This window comes from Hypanus sabinus, chromosome 29 (assembly GCF_030144855.1).
Source record: "Hypanus sabinus isolate sHypSab1 chromosome 29, sHypSab1.hap1, whole genome shotgun sequence".
NCBI classification, from domain to species: Eukaryota; Metazoa; Chordata; class Chondrichthyes; order Myliobatiformes; family Dasyatidae; genus Hypanus; species Hypanus sabinus.
The window spans coordinates 20,858,311-20,879,321 of NC_082734.1; the positions used below are offsets into that span (position 1 = coordinate 20,858,311).

The 21,011-nt window shown below is 43.5% G+C and overlaps 1 protein-coding gene across 1 annotated transcript in view; it reads right to left on the minus strand.

The window, feature by feature from the left end:
- LOC132383105 (glycogen [starch] synthase, muscle-like) overlaps positions 1 to 21,011 on the minus strand; it is an 84,554-nt gene that overhangs the window by 42,675 nt on the left and 20,868 nt on the right. Inside the window, exons 6-8 of the mRNA XM_059953901.1 lie at positions 19,710 to 19,827; positions 15,080 to 15,200; positions 11,674 to 11,780 (exon numbers count right to left, since the gene is read on the minus strand). Of these exons, the coding sequence (XP_059809884.1) occupies positions 11,674 to 11,780; positions 15,080 to 15,200; positions 19,710 to 19,827 (346 nt within the window). The remainder of the gene's footprint in view (positions 1 to 11,673; positions 11,781 to 15,079; positions 15,201 to 19,709; positions 19,828 to 21,011) is intronic.

Here is a 21,011-nt window from a genome sequence, read left to right on the forward strand (position 1 = left end):
ATGGTGTAGTATTTGTCAGGATACTGACTCACCAGCAGTTCGACCTTCTTATTCTTCTGACTTTTAATGGTGGTTGGCAGTCCAATTTAAAGGTGCATTACCGCCACCAACTGGACTGGAGTCTGGTGTAGAGAGTTGGGAAATAAAACCCCTACTAGTTATTTATCAAATGAAAACTAAATTATTCCAGAAAGTCCTTAGATTGTAAATAATGAAAGACAATATTGTGAATTACTTCCGTAACTTAGTGAGGTCTTTAAATGAAAACTATCAACCTCCAAAGATAGTAGTGAATCCTGCATTTGATTTCTTTCAACCTCATATGCTTCACATTATAAAAAGAACCTGTTCAACTGTTTGATAATGATAAAAAAAACCTATACATCCTAGTGTGATGTTTTCCAACAAGATACAAGGAATAATTAAGCATAGGATGCCCAATTCTAAGTCGAGTCAATACATTCCTTCCCTTCTTGTTTTACCCCTTCTCCTATCGACCCAACAGTTTTATGTATTCTGTAGACATGTTTCCCCTTATGCCCATTATCCCACAAGTTTTGCCATAATCCCCTAATTCTTAGCCCCACCAACCCCTTAGCTTCTGATTTGCTGAGTGGAATGTCTATATCCACAGTTGACAGCTTTTTTGGCCAATCAACCTGCTCATTCCCCTCAATATCTCTATGTGCAGGGATACATAAGAAGCAGGTATGTAAACCAATACCCTGAATATGAAATAAAGTTTGAAGAGCTTCCAGCGGTAAATCTGACCTACTGTTAGAATGATCTGATGAATGAAAGGGTTAATTTATGAGAAGCATTTGTTGGCCCTGGGCCTGTACTTGTTGGAGTTTAGAAGAATGAAGGGGATCTTACTGAAACATCCTTTTTCACCTAAGTGTTGTTACAAAGTAGGTATGGTAGTGCCTCTACTTAGAAGTTTGTGAAGATTTGGCAAGTCTTCTAGAACTCCAACAAAGTTCTATAGAGTATCCTGACTGGTTGTATCACAGCCTTCTGTGGAAACACCAATGCCCATGAAAGGAAAAGCCTACAAACAGTAGTGGGTACAACCCAGTCCAAAATGGGTAAAGCCCTCCCCATAATTGAGCAGATCTACAAGAAGCACTGTTGCAGGTAAGCAGTATCCATCATCAAGGACCCTCCAACATCCAGGCCATGTTCTCTTCTTGTTGAAGGAGGTACAGGAGCCTTAGGTCCCACACCACCAGATTCAGGAACAGTTATTACCCTTCAATTCTCTGGCTCTTGAATGAGAGTGGATACTTCACTCATCCCTACACTGGACTGAGTCTACAAATGACTCACTTTCAAGGAATCTACAACTCACGTTCCCAATATTTATTTATTATTATTCTCTTTTTGGTATTTGCACAATTTGTTTTATTTTGCACATGGGTTGTTCGTCCATATTTGCTGGGTGTGGTTTTTCATTGATTCCATACCATTTCTTTGTATTTAATGTGACTATTCATGGGAAAATGGATCTCAGGATAGAACATGGTGACATATAGTGTTAATAAATTTACTTTGAATTTGAAACCTATTCAATATGGAAGGGTCTAGAGTGGGCTTGGAGTGCATGTTTTCTATACTGGGAGTGCTTAGGGCCAGAGGGCACAACTTTAGAATAGAAGGACATCCCTTCTGAGGAGAAATGCGGGAAAAAAAATCTTTAGCCAGAGGGTGGTGAATCTGTGGAATTCATTGCCACCAATGGTTGTGGAAGTCAGGTCATTGATAAACTTAAAGCAGAGGCTGATAGGTTCTGATCAGCAACTACGGCAAAGGTTACAGGGAGAAGGCAGGAGAATGAGGTTGAGAGGGATAATGATGGAATGGTGGAGCAGACACGATGGGCTGAATGGCCTAATTTTGCTCCTATGTCTTATGCTTTGTGGTTCTCTGACTGGCCAGCAGCTTCAGCGTTTTGCTTTGTAGTCCTGCATCTTCTTTATGATGGGCAGTTCGACATGGTCACTGTCCCCTCGGAGGGGACCTGGACACAATCAGCCGGCTCGACACAGCTTCCGTGTTCCTCCAAAACATTCCTGTCCAGGATCACAGTGGTCTGACAGCTCTTCCACATTCTGCTACCATCAAAACGCACACTCTCCTGGTCATCCTTAAACCCTGACTCCAGACCTAAAACTAAAACCTCCACTATGTGGTAGTATAGTGGTCAGTACAATGCTTTGCAGTACTAGCGACCCAGGTTCGATTCCCGCTTCCACCTGGGAGGAGTTTGTATGTTTGTCCCGTGACCGCGTGGGTTTCCCCCGGGTGTTCCAGTTTCCTTCCAAACTCCAAAGGCGTACCGGTTGGTGAGTTAATTGGTCATTGTAGATTGTCATATGATTAAATTGGGGAATTGCTGGATGGCACAGTTCAAAGGTCCAGAAAGGCCTATTTCACACTATATCTCAATAAATAAATAAAAAATCTTCCTTGTCTGTTCACGTGCATGTCTAAATGCCTCTTAAATATTGCATCTGCTTCCACTATCTTCTCAGCAACACAATCCAGCAGCTATCACTGTCTCTTTTAAAAAAATACTTGCCCCGTACAGCTCTTTTAAACTTTCTTCTTCATCTTAAAGCTATGACTGTCACTATCTGACATAAAAGAATTTGGGTAAAAATCTCTGTGTAAAAGAATCTCTTTACCCTATCTATCTGTCTCATAATCTTATAAACCTCTGTCAGATGTCCCTTCAGCCTCTGCCGCTCCATGGAAAACAACCCAAGTTTGTTCAACCTCTCCTTATACCTCATGCCCTCTAATGTAGGCCATGTTCTGGCAAACCTCTTCTGTTTCCTCTCCAAAGTCTCCATTTCCTCTGTAATACTGCAGCCAGAACTGCATGCAATACTCCCAGATATAACCCAACCAAAGTTTTACACATCTGCAACAATGGCCAATAAAAACAAATATGCTCTTTGCCTTTTTACCACCCTCTCCACTCTTGTTGCCACTGTCAGGGAGCTGAGGAGCTGCACCCCAGATTTCTCTGTACAGCAAAGCTAAAAAGGGTCCTGCCTTTCCTCTTACATCTGACCTCCGAAAGTGCAACACCTCATACTTGTCTAGATTATACTCAATCTGCCATTTCCAAATGATTTACACCTACTGTATCTTTGACAGCCTTCCTCACTGTTCACAACTGCACCAATTTTTATGTTGTCTGCAAACTTACTGAACAGCTGATCTACGTTTCCAACACAACCATTTATGTATAACACCAAAAGCTGAGGATCCAGCACAGACCGTTGTGGAATACCAATGGTCTTGGACCTCCATGTCAGAGAAGCGCCCTTCACCACTGTCCTTTGACTTGTATGACCAAGCCAATATAAGTGCAGATGGTCAAGTCATCAGTGGATCCCATGCACCTTAAGCTTCTGGATCAGCCTATAAACGAGGGACCTTGTTGAATACTTTACTATACTATATATACAACCTCCACTACCCTGCCCTCATCAATCATCTTTTATACTGCTTCTTTTAAAAATCATGTAGAATTGTTTTTTCTTGTGAATGCTGCGTATATGATGTTACATGCTGGTTTAACACTGCTGCAAGTAAATTTTTCATTGCACCTGTGCATGTGACAATAAACTTGACTTGGCAAGACCATACTGATGTCCTATTAAACGGGGGCGACGGAGGAGAACCCAAGTGCGGGACACTGGCACGTCGACTCAGTTGGGGAGGCTGGCGTAGACCTGAACGTAGAGCAGGAAACCAGAGGATCTTGACAAGCAGACGGGATTCACAGGGACTCTCTAGAAACTAGAGCGGAACTTAGAACTACCGGTTCTAATCGGAACAGGGAACGAAGTATCATACGAGAACTGACCAATGAACTGGCAACCTGTGATAGAGTCGTCATTGTATTTGCTTCCCAGTAATTGGGTAACTAGCAGCAATTGACTGAAATTGGGGCATGATCAGGGAGAAAGAAGTGTTAAAGGGGAATGGCCAACCGGAACCATGACATGTCCCTAACGAGTCACAGAGTCATAGAAAAGTACAGCACAGAAATTGGCCCTTTGGCCCATCTAGTCAGTACCAAACCATTTAAACAGCCTACTCCCATCAACCAGCACCAGGGCTATAGTCCTCCATACCTCTTCCATCCATGTACCTATCCAAACTTCTCTTAAAGATCGAAATTGAGCTCGCATGCGCCAGTTGTGCTGGCAGCTTGTCCCATACTCTCACGACCCTCTGAGTGAACAAGCTTCCCCTCACGTTCCCTTTAAACTTTTCACCTTTCACCCTTAACCCATGACCTCTGGTTGCAGTCCTACCCAACCTCAGTGGAAAAAGCCTGCTTGCATTTACCCTATCTATACCCTGTGTAATTGAGTATATACCTCTATCAAATCTCCACTCAATCTTCAACATTCCAAAGGATAAAATCCTAACCTATTCAATCTTTCCTGTAACTCAAGCCCTCCAGACCCGGGAACATCTTTGTAATTTTTCTGTGTACACTTTCACCCTTATTTAGATCTTTCCTGTAGATAGGTGACCAAAACTGCACACAGTTCTTCACATTAGGCCTAATCAATGTCTTAACCAACTCCTGTACTCAATACTTTGATTTATGAAGGCCAATGTGCCAAAAGTTTTCTTTACAACCCTATCTACCTGTGATGCTACCTTCAATTATTTGTGGACCTGTATTCCCATATCTCTTTACTCTACCACAATCCTACTGTTCACAGTGTAAGACCTGCCCTGGTTGGTTCTACCAAAGTGCAACTCCTCACACTTGTCTACATTATATTCCACCTGCCATTCTTCAGCCCGTTTTTCCAGCTGACCCTGATCCCCCTGCAAGCCATGATAGCCTTCCTCATTGTCCACTACACCCCCAATCTTGGTGTCATTTGCAAATTTGCTAATTGTCATCCAGATTGTCGATATAGTTGACAAACAACGGACCCAGCACCGACCCCTGCGGCCGTCCACTAGTCACATGCCTCCAGTCAGTGAGGCAACCATCTACTACCCCTCTGGCTTCTCCCACAAAGCCAATGACTAACCCAGTTTACTAGCTCATCTTGAATGCTGAGCGACTGAACCTTCTTAACCAATCTCCCAAGCAGGACCTTGTCAAATGCCTCACTGATATCCATGCAGACAACATACACTGACTCTCCCTCATCAACTTTCCCAGTAACTTGCTCGAAAAACTCTATAAAATTGGTTAGACATGATCCACCAGGCATGAAGCTATGCTGACAATCCTTAATCAGTTCATGTATATTCAAATACTTATATATCCGGTCCCTTAAATTACCTTCCAATAACCTTCTCACTACTGATGCCAGCCTATAATTTCCTGGTTTATTTTTAGTGTTTCTAAAACACTGGAACAATATTGGCTATCCTTCAAACCTCTGGCACCTCACCTGTCACCTAAGGAAGAATTAAAGAATTAAATATCTCTGCTATGGCCTTTGCAATTTTGGCACTTGCCTCCCACAGGGTCCAAGGGAATACCTTGTCTGGCCTTGGGGATTTATCCACCCCAATTTGTCCCAGGACAGCCAAAACCTCCTCCTCCGTGATCTGTACAGAGTCTGTGACCTCCCTGTTGCTTGCCTCACGTCTATAGACTGTGTCCATCTCTTGAGTAAATACAGATGCAAAAACTCATTTTAGATCTCCCCCATTTCTTTTAGCTCCACACATGGATGACCATTCTGATCTTCCAAAGGACCAATTTGTCCCTTACAGTCTTTTTGCTCCTAACTTTTCTGTAGCATCCCTTAGGATTCTCCTTCACCTTGTCTGCTAGCGCAACCTCATGTCTCCTTTCCATCCTCCTGATTACTTTCTTAAATGTTCTCTCGTATTTCTTATACTCCAAAAGCACCTCAATTTTTCTTACTTGCTTATACCTACTATTCACTTTTTCCTTAACCGGGGCCTCCATATCTCTTGAAAACCAAGAGCTTTTATCATTATCTTTTATTCTGACTGGCCCATACAGGCTTTGTACTCTCAAAGTTTCACTTCTGAAGGCCTCCCACTTACCAAGTACACCTTAAAAAAAGCCTATACCAATCCACACATTCCTGATACCATCAAAACTGGCCTTTCTCCATATCAATCCACAGACCAGACGTAACTTTTTTCCATATTTACTTTGAAACTAATGGCATTGTGATCACGAGATGAAAAGTGTTCCCTTATACAAATTTATTCCACCTGTCCTGTCCCTTCCCTAATAGCAGATCAAATATCACACTCTTTCTCTTTAGGACTTACACATGATGATTAAGGAAACTCCCCAGAAAGCATTTGACAAACTCTATCCCACCTAGTCCCAGTCAATATGTGTTAAAATCATCCACTATAAAGATCTTATGTTTCTTGTAACAATCTGCGATCTCTCTGCAAACTTGTCCTTCTAAATCCCTTGGACTCTGTGTGCTCAGTAATATAGCCCCATTAGTGTGGTCATTCCTTTCTTATTTCTTCATTCCACCTATAATGCCTCACTAGATGAGTTCTCCATTCTGTCCTGACTGAGCACTGTAGAGATATTTTCTCTGAATAGTAATGCCACCCCTCCTCCTTTAATACCTCCCGGCTCTGTCGAGTCTAAAACAATGGAACTCTGGAATATTGAGCTGCCAGCCCTGCCCCTCTGCAACCAAGTCTCCTTAATGGCTACAATATCATAATTCCAGGTGTTGATCGATGCCCTGAACTCATCTGCCTTTCTAACAATGCTTCATGCATTGAAATGCACGCAGCTCGGGGGAATAATCACATCATGATCAACCTTTTGATTCCTGACTTTGTCTGAGGTCTGAAACATTTGCCTCCACAACCTCTCCACTAACTGTTCTGCACTCTGGTTCCCATCCCCCTGCAACCTTAGTTTAAACCCCACCGTGCAGCACTATCAAACCTTCCTACTAGGTCCTTCCTAGTAGTGCCCTTCCAGTTCAGATGCAAACTGTCTCTTCTGTAAAGCTCCCACCTTCCTTGGAAGAGAGTCCAATGGTCCAAAAATCATATCCCCTCCCAGCTCTTTAGTCACGTGTTAAACTGTATAATCTTCCTATTTCTGGCCTCACTACCATGTGACCCAGGTAGCAATCCTGAGATCTCAACCCTGGAGGTACCACCTAACTCCCTGAACTCAGTTTGCAGAGCCTCATTACTCTCTGTATCTAGGTCATTGGTACTTACACGGACCACAACCTCTGGCTGTTCACCCTTCCTCTGTTAGGTCATACCCCCCAACCGTATCCAAAGTGGTATACCTGTTGTTGAGGGTATGGCCACAGGGGTACTCTGTTGAACTCTTTTCAACCCTTTTCCCTTTCCTGACTGTTACCCAGTTTCCTCTCTATATGTCCTATAGATCACCCCCTCAGCACCCCAGATGATCCGGACTTCATCCAGTTCCAGCTCCCATTGCTTAACGTGGAGGTTAGCAGTTGCAGATGGATGCACGTTTTGTAGTTGTAGTCGTCAGGTACACTGGAGATTTCCTTGCCTTCCCACATCCCTCACGAGGAGCATTCCATTATCTTGCCTTGCATTTCTACTGTTCTAACTGAGCAAATATAAAGAAATTACAACAATAAACTGCAGGGATTCTGCTTACAGCTTTTTTTTGCCTTCTCTCACTCAACTCTCCTCATTGAAGAACTAAAGAATGAAAAAAAACCCTGCTGTAACTCTGACCAGTCCACTGGTGGCTGCTCCAATGATGCTTGCCCCCTGCCTTACTTTAATTTGTTCTTGCCAGTCAATCCTGAACACTGATTGGCTGCTGCTCAAAGCACCAAAGTGCTGTGAGTACCTGAGTGAGCTACATCTTATTAGGCTTCCAATCTCTGATTGGGTGCTGCTCCAAACACTTTTCCAAATGCGAGCAAACCCTATCGCTAAGAATTGTCTCCAGTAATTTCCCTACCCCTGACATCTACTTCCAGTAGAAGTGGTAGAGGCAGGTTCGATATTGTCATTTAAAAAAAAAATTGGATAGGTATATGGACAGGAAAGGAATGGAGGGTTATGGGCTGAGTGCAGGTCGGTGGGACTAGGTGAGAGTAAGCGTTCGGCACAGACTAGAAGGGCCGAGATGGCCTGTTCTGTGCTGTAGTTGTTATATGGTTATAAGGATCACTGGCTAATTTCCTGGAGTGCCCTTAATGCCCTTCTTAAACAAATGAGCAAACCTTGTAATTCTCCAGACATCGGATATATCATACCTTGTCTCTCAGTAACCTGGGATCAATTCTATCAGGACTTATCCAGTTTCAAGTTCAAAGTTAATTGTCATTCAAATATATATGAATACAGGAAAACAAAACAGAGTTACTGCAGAGCCAAGGTACAAAACAAGGTACCAAAAGTCATGCACAGCATGAGGTGCATATAGCACATATAAGACTGCAGTACAATACAGTCACACGAAAAATATAGTCCAAGTCTCTGAGTCCACGTTGCAGCAGTCTGCAGTTGAACACAATATAATTTGCCTTCTATTGAGCAAACACTGGAGAGCAGCACCAAAGCCAGCATGTGCCTCCAGCACCGACTCCGATACTCCCTCCTGGATGGCTGCGAACTGCAATGCTGTGGCTTGATGCCTGGTCTTCCACCGAGCAACCACTAGAGGGAGCACCGACACTATGCCACACCACCTCTAACACCGACCGACGCCTCTACCCTGGACGTCCGCAAACAGGCGACACAGCGGCTGGAGGCCTCGTCCTTGCTATAACTGAGGCCACGTAGCTCTCCCGCCATCGGATCTGCCAACAGTGAACCAGACTTACAGCATTTCACATCACCAATGTCCAACAGGGTCTTGCGACCACAAGAAAAGCGACTAAGACAATCACTCGCTGTTACTGTCTTCACGCACCGACGCTGACATCTCTCCTGCAGCAGGCAGCACAAAGTCCAGTTCCTTCATTTTCTCCACCAATAAGCAACTCTCTGATGGGGTAGACCTGCAGTACTTTGAGTTCTTAATGTCCAGCAGGCTATTGTAATTGTAAAAAATATGCTTAAAAAGACAACAGCACCTTTGTTTGGCCCTGTCTGAGAGTGTGCCTTCTTACCATTAAAAGACCTATCGCTTCCTCCATTTTATATAATAATTATACTCTGGGAAAATCAGCATACAGCTCCCTTATCTCTCCATGTCCACGCCTTACCACTTACTCAATACTGGTGTGAAGTATTAACTTCACATCTTGCACCCTCCCCTTCATTAACCAGAGCTCTTGTCTGACCAAGCTTAATGAATGTTTCAAAAAAAAAAACCACAGGGGTATCAACATGGGCAAGTGCAGTGGTTTCTGTGGACTTCGAAGAGCCTCTGACAGGGTGCCACATAGGGCACTGGGCCCCTCAGGGTCAAAGGTAAAAGGGTAAAATGGACCCAAAATGGCCTTGGTGATGGGAGATAGGGTTATCTTTTAAGTTTTTTAAAATTTTTATTGAACACAAACAAAAAACACTAAACATATGCTAACAAAGCCAGGGAAGCAACAAATATGTAACTATTAACTTTAAATATACAAATAAACAAGAAAATCCACTCTATATACTGTTGGACAGAAGGAACTATTTCTAAAAGGAGTCACAAAACAGAAAGATTTAGGGATAACCCGAAATGCTGACAAATTTGTAGGGTCTTTACAGCTTTCTGTTTATGGGAAGTTTTCAGAGTATTAACGTATAGTTTGAAGTCTGATGTAAAAAATATAATTGAAGGTTTCTTATTGCTGTATTTACATTTATGGATATAAAATTTGCTGTAAATTAACAAAAGATTTATGATAAAGAAATGATCCCTATGAGATTTGGTATTATTAGTAAACCCAAATAAGACATTTTCAAAACAAAAAGTAAAATTCGCATTAATATATTGATCTATAAATTGAAAGACATCAACCCAAAATGTTTTAACATATTCGCAATCCCAAAACAGATTAAATAAATCCTCTGGATGTAAACCACAAAAAGAACAGTTAGTTTCAATATCAGAATTAAACTTCATCAAATAAACATTGGTTGGGTAATATCTATGTATAATTTTAAATGAAATTTCTTTAATTTTATTCCTCAATAAAAATTTATTAAATAATTAAAAAAAACTCCCCAAGCGACTATTTCAAAAACTAACAGCTGTAGGAATAGAAGTAATGTCTTTTTGAAACAAACTTCTAATACCTCTATTATTTTTTTTAAAAGAGGGAGGAAAACAGCTGTGCTGGATGGATCCAAGCTGGGTAATTCAACTGACGTATTTCTAAACAACACAATTGCACAAGAGAGAACTGCATGCATGGTGTCAGTCTCGAGAGACCATAGATCTGTGCCTGGAGTTTCCAGGGCGCAGGCCTGGACAGGGTTGTATGGGAGACCGGCAGTTGCCTTCCCGATGTTGTCCAAGGGAAGGGCACTAGGACCCATGCAGCTTGGCTGCCGGTGACGTCACACAGCAATGTGTTGTTCAGTGCTTTGCTCAAGGACACAAACACGCTGCCTCAGTCAGCTGAGGCTTGAACCAGTGACCTTTAGGTTACTAGTCTGATGCCTTGCCCACTAGGCCACGTGCCTGCATGCATAACAACAGCAAATTCATTTGGAGTCACAGGAAATTTAAAGGTGGATAAAAACTCAGTATAACTCAATAAAGTACCACTTGAATTAAATAACTGTTTAACTAACAAAATACTGGTGACAGCAGAACATTTAATTCTGTGAGCAGGGAGTTACGCACCACAGAAAGAGACCCTTAGAGATGAGAGGTGTGACTTCAAAGGAGATGTGCGCAGCAAGTTTCTTTACATAGAGCAGTGGGTGCCTGGAATACACAGACGGGGGTTGTGGTGGGGACAGGGACGATACAGACATTTAAAAGACTAATAGTTAGGCACATGAAGGGAATGGAGTCAAATTGACATTGTGTAGGCAGAAAAAATTAGTTCAGTTACACATTTAATTAGGTCAGCTCAACATCATGGGCTAAAGGGTCCGATTCTTGCTATACTATGTTTTGTGATCCAGGAGTGTTGTAATGTGAGTATTATTAGAGGTAAGTTAATACTAATCGGGGAGCTGTTGGTAGCAAGAGGCGGGATCCGGGGTTGGCGGGTCTTTTTACTCCCAGTATGCATTGTATATAGTCCTCCACCCAGGCCGCACGAGGTACCTGGAAGCCTCTGTATTGTAAATATCATTTGCCGTCCCAGATAAAGATGCTCTTTTGGCCATCAAGTTGTCGAGAGGTCTTTTTGTAAAGTAGAAGTTATCATAAGGAGATATTGCCTGGGATGGAATATTTCAGTTACAATGAGAGATTGGATCGGCTGACGCAGACAGAGAGTGCGGATCGTGAAGAAATAGAAGATACTACAAAGAAATTGGAAGTCACTTGGGTTTGGATTTTGTGGTCTTTATAGTTAATATCATAGCAATTTTACTGCATACTATTTTAATGCAAGGTGCCCTGATGCCAACAGTAGAGTCTTTGAACCAGCAGTCAGACAGAAAGCAGTCACCAGCACACTCTGTGCTATGAGCTGCCTCCCATGGCTTCAATCTGGCGTCGTTTCAGGGTCTAAGACTTCCCACTCTACTGGTCCAGGTACTCACCACAGCTGCTTCCGAATTGCCTGACCTTTCAGCGACTCTACGTTGAAGTTGTTGGTCCGGGCGGGCATGATGAAGAACGCAATGACGGTCACGATGCTCTGATGAGTCTGAAACAACAAGTTTTACAATGTGAATCGTTCTGCATGAGATGAACACGGCCTCAGGTCATTTCTGATGACACCAGCTATAATAATAAATGCATGGATGTTTGGCAATCGTCATTTCCTTGCATTATCTGTATGGGCTTTTATAAGGTCCTGGTAGGCTGCAGTGGAAAATTAGATCGCATGAAATCTCAGAAGAGCTGGTTAATTGGATCTATATGGTAGAAAGCAGAGAATGGTAGCAGCATGGAAAGGTAAGGCAGAGGTTGATAGATCCTTGGTTGGTCAGGGTATTCAGGGATACAGGGAGAAGGCAGGAGGTTGGGGCTGAGAAGGAAGATGAATCAGCCATGATGAAATGGTGGAGCAGACTTGATGGGTCAAATGGCCTAATTCTGCTCCTATATCTTACGGTCTTATCTGTCGGGGTTGTGGTAGTGTCAGAAACATTAGTGGCATTTAAGAAACTCTTAATGTATCTATCTAAGAAACTCTTAGATAGGCACATGGATGATAGAAGAATGTAGGAGAGAAGGGTTAGATTGATCTTAGAGTAGGTTAAAATGTTGGCACAACATTGCTGCCTGAAAGGCCTGTACTGTGCTGTAATACTCTATGTTCTATGATGATGATGGAAGATTCTTTTGGACTGGAGGCCCGTGGCTTGTGGTGTGCCTCAGCGGCCGGTGCTGAGCCCATTACTATTTGTCATTTACTATATCAATAATTCCAATGAGAATGTCCAAGGCATGGTTAGTATGTTTGTGGGTGACACTAAAATAGGCTGTAGAGTGGATAATGAAGAGAGTTATAAGACCATAAGATATAGGAGCAGAAGTAGGCCATTCAGCCCATCGAGTCTGCTCCGCCATTCAATCATGGATGATCCTATCCTTCCAGTCATCCCCACTCCCCTGCCTTCTCCCCTTTGATGCCCTGGCTAATCAAGAACCTACCCATCTCTGCCTTAAATGCACCTAATGACTTGGCCTCCACAGCCGCTCGTGGCAACAAATTCCACAGATTTACCACCCTCTGACTAAAGTAATTTCTCTGCAGCTCTGTTCCAAATGGTTGTCCTTCATTCTTGAAGTCATGCCCTCTTGTCATAGACTTCCCTACCATGGAAAATAACTTCGCCATATCTAATCTGTTCAGGCCTTTTAACATTCCGAATGTTTCTATGAGATCCCCCCCTCATTCTCTTGAACTCCAGGGAATACAGCCCAAGAGCTGCTAGATGTTCCTCATATGGTAACCCTTTCATTCCTGGAATCATTCTCGTGAATCTTCTCTGAGCCCTCTCCAACACCAGCATATCCTTTATAAAATAAGGAGCCCAAAACTCCAAGTTATCAGAAATTAAAGAGAGACTTTGAGCAGCGAGGTAAGTGGGCGGAGAACGGCAAATAAAATTTAAATTGAATAAGTGAGGCTTGTTTTTGCGAAGACAAATAAGGGCGGGACTTTCACAGTGAATGGTAGGGCCCTGGAAAATGTTGTAAAATGGAGCGACCTTGCAGTCCAAGTACACAGATCGATGAAAGTGGCATCGCAGGTAGGTAGTAGGGTGGCTGAGGCAGCTTTGGCATGCTGGCTTTCATCAGTAGGCACTGAGTATAGAAGGTGGGATGTTGTGTTGTAATTGGATATGATATTGGTGAGGCCACATTTGGGAAGGGTCTTGGCCCAAAACATCGACTGTACTCTTTTCCATCGATGCAGCCTGGCCTGCTGAGTTCCTCCAGCATTGTGTGTGCATTGCCCGGATTTCCAGCATCTGCAGTCTTTCTCTTGTCTGTGTTTGGAATATTGTGTTCAGTTTTGGTCAGGAAAGATGCCAGTTAGCTGGAAAGTGTGTAGAGAAGACTTGTGAGGATGTTGCTGGGACTTGAGGAACTCAGTTATAGAGAGAGGTTGTTCAGGCTAAGAAGTTATTCAGTGGTGTGTAAGAGAATAAGGGGTGATTTTAGAGACGTTTATAAAGTTTTGGAGCACAAAAAGGGAGAATATGCAGAGACTTTTACCCAACATTGGAGAATTAGTAGCTGGAGGGCATAGGTTTAAGGTGAGAGGGGTAAGATTGAAAGGGACATGAGGGGCAATGGTTTCCACACAGTAATTGGAATGTGTTTCCAGAAGAAGTGTCTGAGGCAGGAACACTTATAAAATATAAAATTGAATTGGACAGGTAGATGGATAGAAAGAGTTTAGAGAGGTATGGGCCAATATAACCAACATCTCGGTCACCATGGACCAGTTGGGCTGTAAGGCCTGTTTCCCTGCTGTATGTCTCGATGAGTTCTAATTCCTCAATAGGTCTTCTGATTTCTTTCAATGTTCTGTTTCATCGTGGGAAAGGACTTAGACCCAGCAAGGATGAGGGTTTCCAGGCCAAGAATTGACTTTATTACTTACATCCTTCATATACGTGAAAAGTAAAAATCTTCACGTTACATCTCCATCTAAATGTGCACTGTGCAATTTAGAGTAATTTATAATAAATATTATGTACAACAGGATAGTCAATATAACATAGAAATACAGTTGTGTCAACACGAATTAATCAGTCTGATGGCCTGGTGGAAGAAGTTGTCCCAGAGCCTGTTGGTCCTGGTTTTTATGCTGTGGTACCATTTCCCAGATGGTAGCAGCTGGAACAGTTTGTGGTTGGAGTGACTCAGGTCCCCAATGATCCTTCAGGCCCTTCTTACACACCTGTCTTTGTAAGTGTCCTGAATAGTGGGAAGTTCACAACTGCAGATGCACTGGGCTGTCCGCAACACTCTCTGCAGAGTTCTGTGATTGAGGGAAGTACAGTTCCCATACCGGGCAGTGATGCAGCCAGTCAGGATGTTCTCAATTGTGCCCCTGTAGAAAGTTCTTAGGATCTGGGGGCCCACAAGCAAACTTCCTCAACCTTCTGAGGTGCTGTTGAACCTTTTTCACCACACAGCTGGTGTGTACAGACCACGTGAGATCCTCGGTGACGTGTATGCCGAGGAATCTAAAGCTGTGCACCCTCTCAACCTTGCTAGGGAAGCTAGCAGATGGTGGAGCTTCCCGGCCTCAGTTGTCCTTGTCCTTCTCTGTGCTGGCTTTGGAGTTGCTGTTGACAACCTGCTGCAATGTATTTGTGTGTCACAGCATTGCCCAGTTACTGCTTTGTTTATACCTAAAGCTGTAGCCCTTCTCCCCGGACTCCTTTTCTTACTCCTAGGATCGATGATGGATGACCCTTCCACCTCCACTCACCAGCAGAATCGCACATTGTCTTACGCAGGGTCAGAGAGGGGTCTCACCTTTAGGAGATAGTTGAGTCGTGCCAGGGCCTCAAGAAATACATCAACCCCTTTGTTTCTGAACTCATAACGGCCAGCAGTGAAGAAATATAGGGTCTTATCCAGATCAAAATCCAAATGGCTAAATAAATCAAAAGAAAGACGGTTAAAATTTAGTATTCACTGCTTGGACAATTAATTTTATTTGCCGCGACTGCAAACTCAGGAGCATTTCCTGCTGCTCAGAGAGCTTGTCTGTCTGAGTGCTGCTGGGATGCGATGGACTGGACCCTACTTCTGCCAGTACAGACACAGTCAAGGGAGGAGTTACAGGCCTGTGGTGGAACTTGCTGGACATAGAGCGATGATTAGAGGGGAAAGTTGAGTAAGATGGAGATAAACAGAGTTGAGGGATGAGGCACGGTGCTGGCCTCAGGAGCTGTCGGTGTGGAGAAAGCTGCTGGTCGGTTTTCCCTGAGAGAGAATGCGGGCCAAGGGTGTGTAGAGTGACTGTGACATGTTGAGTTTGAAGTGGCTTAAGCTCAGTATTTAACAGCACATCTGGCTTTGTGTTAACAGTTTTGAAACCCGTGCAGCAGACGAGCCTTGACAAGCAGGAAAATTTAAACTGTGCCTCCATAGCAAATAAAAAACAGAAAATGGAAAGTGCCGGAAAACAGCAGGTCAGGCAGCATCCGTGGGAAGATCACCCTTCACAACATCCATCAGCTCCAACAAGATTCCGTCACTGGATACATTCCCATTCCCTTCCAGCACTTAACAGGGATCACTCCCTCTGTTACTCCACTGTACTCTTTCTGTCCCCACCAACCACTCGCCGTCATACAGCAGGTTCCCATGTAGCTGCAGACCCTACCCTTTCACCTCCTCTCTTCCCACCACCCCAAGACCAGATGTTCTCCCCAGGTAAAACTTGTATTCTTCTCATTTTGTATTTTCTCATGGAGAGAGATTACAAAAATCTGAGGTGCAAAGGGACTTGGGAGTCCTTGTGCAGGATTCCCTAAAGGTTAACTTGCAGGTTGAGTCGGTGGTGAGGAAGGCAAATGCAATGTCAGCATTCATTTTGAGAGGACTAGAATATAAAAGCAAGGATGTGATGTTGAGACTTTGAGGCACTGGTGAGGCCTCACTCAGAGTACCTTGAGCGTGTTGTTGTTTGAATTTCCAGCATCTGCAGATTTCCTTGTGTTTGCAGAGTATCGTGAGCAGGTTTGGGTCCCTTATCTTAGAAAGGATGTGCTGAAACTGGAGGAGCGTTCAAAGAAGGTTCATGAAAATGATCTGAGGATCAAACAGCTTGTTGTATGAGGAGAATTTGATGGCTCTGGGCCTGTGTTCACCAGAATTCAGAAGAATGAGGGGTGGCCTAATTGAAACCTGTTGAATGGTGAAAGGCTTTGACAGAGAGGATGTGGAGAGGATGTTTCCTGTGGTGGGAGAGTCTAATATCAGAAGGTTCAGCCTCAGAATAGAGTGGTGTCCTTTCTGAATGGAGATGAGGAGGAGTTTCTTTAGCCAGAGAGAATTCTGTGGAATTTGTTGCCACGGGCAGCTGTGGAGACCAAGTCTCGATGTACATTTAAGACAGAGGTTGATAGATTTTTGATTGGTCAGGGCATGAAGGGATATGGGGAGAAGGCAGGAGAACGGGGCGGAGAGGAAAAAATGCATCAGCCATGATAAAGTGGCAGAGCAGACTCGATGGGCCAAATGGCCTAATTCTTCTCCTGTATCTTATGGTCATTCAATGCACTGCATCACAGTGTGGTTTCCTTGACACTGGGGAAACCAAGTGCAGGCTGGGTGATCACACTATGCAGCACCTGTCCTCGTCCATGGAGGACATTTGAATTCACCATTCCATTTTCTCTTTGTCTGTGCCCTCCTGCTCTGTTACACCCAGACCCATGCAAGCCCAGGAAACAACACCTCAACTCCATCTGGGCACAGTGCAGTCTTAATATTGAATTCTAGGTTTATAGAACATAACAACACAGTAAGGCCCTTCAGCCCAGGATGTTGTGCTGACCTTTGATCCTACTCTAAGATCATTCTGACACTTCCCTTCTATGTATCGCTCTCCTTTTTTCTATCACCTATGACAGCTAGTTGAGATTCTGCCTCGGTTTCAGTGACTGGGTTCAATCCTACACTGTAGTACTGTGCGTGGAATGAACATTCCCCCTTTGACCACATCGGTTTCCTCTGGGCACTTTGATTTTACCCATAATGCAAAGGTGCCAGTTGATGGGTTGACTGGCAGCTATACATTGTCCCAGTGTGCAGGCAAGGAGGGAGTTGATTGGAATAAGACTAAAATAGGATTAATGAGGGTCAATGCCAGATTAGGTAGGCTGAAGACCTACGTTTGTGCTAAATTTGACAGCTTGGCTCAATCCCATTCTACAACAAAAGTAAACTACCAACTCACAAATTGTAAACACAAAGTACACTGCAGATGCTGTGGTCAAATCAACAAGTACATGTCCATACACATGTTGGATATATTTCGGATATGTCCATACATGGCCTCTACTGCCATGATGAGGCCAAACTCAGGCTGGAGGAGCAACACCTCGTATACCGTCTGGGTAATCTCCAGCCCCTTGTTATGAACATCGAATTTTCCAACTTACGGTAATTCCCTTCCTCCCCCTTCCCCCATCCCACTTTCACCCTGCCTCCTCTTCTAGCTGCCTATCACCTCTCTCATGATTCTGCCTTCTTCTACTACCCATTGTGCTTCCTCTTACATTCCTCCTTCATCTCTCCTGCCTATCCCCTCCCTGCTTCTCCTCCCCCACCCTTGATCTTTCCTCTGATTGGTTTTCCACCCTTACCCCACCTTCTTTATAGGGCCCCTGCCCCCTCCTTCTTCAGTCCTGATGAAGGGTCTTGGCCCGAAACGTTGACTGCTCGTTTCCACGGATGCTGCCCGACCTGCTGAGTTCATCCAGCTTGTTTGTACGTGTTGATTTAACTCGCAGATTGTACCTGCTCACAGAAACAACAGCACCCACCTTAAAGTTTACAAACTTTAATAACCAAAGGGTACCACAGTAGCATAGTGGAGCATCTGTGGGGGCAGCAGCCATCATTAAGGACCCCCCCCCATCACCCAGGACATTCCTTCTTCTCATTCCGACCATCAGGAAGGAAGGCACACACTCAACAATTCAGGAACAGCTTCTTCCCTTCTGCCATGAATGGACTTTGAACCCACTAACACTACCTCACTACTATTTTTTCCCTCTTTTTTCTCTTTTTGCACTACTTATTTAATTCAACTTTTAAAATATATATTTACAAAGTTAAATTAATATGTATTTCTTATTATAACTTATATTTTTTATTACTATGTATTGCAATGTACTGCTGCCACAAAACATAAAATTTCACAGCATATGCTGGTGATATTAATCCTGATTTTGATTCTGAAACGAATTAATAAAGGGTATTGGCCCAAGTCATAAAACTGCCATGTACACTACCTCACTATTTTCCACATTCTTTTTGCACTAATTTGTTTTTTAAATATATATTTCTTATTGGCACAGAAGCTGTGTACAAGAAAGACCAGAGTTGTCTCTACTTCCTGAGGAGACTGTGGTTCTTTGGAGTATGCAGGCCTCTCCTTCACGTGTTCTACCAGTCTGTTGTCACCAGTAAAGTCTTCTATACAGTGGTGTGCTGAGGCAATGGCTTCCACACAGGTGATGCCAACAGGCTCAATAAACTGATTAGAAAGGCTGGCTCTGTTACAGGAGTCAAACTGGACACACTGCAGGCTGTGGTAGAACAAAGGACCCTGTGGAAAATCCTGGCAATTCTGGACAATGTTTCTCACCCTCTGCATGCCTCCTTGGTTGAACAGAAGAGCACTTTCAGTAATAGAGTAAAACAACTGTGCTGCTCCAAAGAGTGCTATATGAGGCCATTCTTACCCTCGGCTATTAGGCTCTATAATGAGTCAACATATGGCCAGGGAAGTGATGACCCCTCCCCCCCCTGTTAGACTGCTTGAGGTTACTGATTTTTTATTCTTTCTACTTCTCTTCTAATATTTATATCTGTGCATTTGTAATGCTACTGTGACATTGTAATTTCCTCTGGGATCAATAAGTATCTATCAGCCTATCTATCTTATTGTAACTTTATAGAATTTTATTATCAAGTATTGCACTGTACTGCTGCCACGAAACAACAGATTACATGACACATGCCAGTGATATTAAAACTAATTCTATTTCTTATTTTGACATCGACTGTTCATTCCTCACCATGGATGCTGCCTGACCTGCTGAGCAGCATTTTGTGTGTTGCTCAAGATCAGCAGAATCTCTTGCGACACTGAGGTAGGTAGACATTGTGAAAGCACTTGAGAATTTATGTAAAATTATTTTCTGTGAGAACAAGAATCACAAACCAAACTGCCATTCAGAACCAGGTTGTGAACTTGGCAACCAGCCCACTGTTAAACATTCAAAATAAATTACTGCCTTGGACGGGATTGACACGTGGAGCAATGGTTTGAAAGGTCTGCAGTGAAGTCAGGAGAATGGAGATGGACATTTAGAGGAACGCCACAGCTCCACGGAGACAATAACAATAGAAGGGGCCCTCTTACCCATAGAAATGGCCTCGGATAAACTCCTGAATCCGCATCTTGCTTGTGGAATGCAAATTCTGGAACTCATGTATTACAGCGAATCTCTTCAAATTCAATCCATTTGGAGTGACCACATCTGTGGAAAGAAAGGAGAAAGTTATTAACTCAGAGAGTCTGTTTTGGAACAGGAATTTTCAATCAATTCCATGCATAATGGGCACTAATACCAACAACTCTGAGAGGGACTACTTCTGAGACCAACAGCCAAACACGAGCCCAGGCCAAAACCTGCCCAATATGGAGACAGTACCCATCCTGATATTTCTGCATCCCAACCAGTCCCAGATAACCCCAACCTGACAGTGACCTCAACCCAATGATCTGCCAGCCAGGAAAGCTCCAATCTAGCATCACCCATCTCCTCAGTCTAATTAAAGAGACCAATTAAAGGGACTCTTTTGCCCAGGGCTTCTAAACCCATCTATTGCACTTTCCCCCACTGCCACCTAGGAAGTGCATTCCAGGGGCCCATCTCGCACTATGTCCCACTCATCTCTCATCTTAAATAAATGCTTTTAGTATTAAATTTGTTTTGGGCTCCTTATTTTAGAAAGGATATACTGACATTGGAGAGGGTTCAGAGAAGATTCACGAAAATGATTCCAGGAATGAAAGGGTTACTGTATGAGGAATGTCTAGCAGCTCTGGGGCTGTATTCCCTGGAGTTCAGAAGAATGAGGGGAGACCTCATAGAAACATTGCAATGTTAAAAGGCCTGAACAGATTAGATATGGCTAAGTTATTTCCTATGGTAGGGGAGTCCAGGACACGACAGCATGACTTCAGGATCCAAGGACGTCCAGTTAGAACAGAGATGCAAAGAAATTATTTTAGTCAGAGGGTGGTAAATCTGTGGAATTTGTTGCCACGAGCGGCTGTGGAGGCCAAGTCATTGGGTGTATTTAAGACAGAGATAAATGGGTTCTTGATTAGCTAGGGCATCAAAGGGTGTGGGGAGAAGGCAGAGGACTGGGGATGACCAGAAAAATAGGATCAGCTCATGATTGAATGGCATAACAGACTCGATGGGCCAAATGGCCCACTTCTGCTCCTATATCTTATAGTCTTATGGTCTAAACATTTTGACCCTAAGAGAAAGATTCTGGCTGCCTATTTAATCAATGCTTGTAGTCTTACAAACTGTTATCAGGTCTCACCTCAGCCACTGCCACTCCAGAGAAAACACCCTAATTTTATCCAACCCCTTCCTTATGGAAGATGCCTTCTAATCCAGGCAGTGTCCTGGTAAATCTCTTCTCA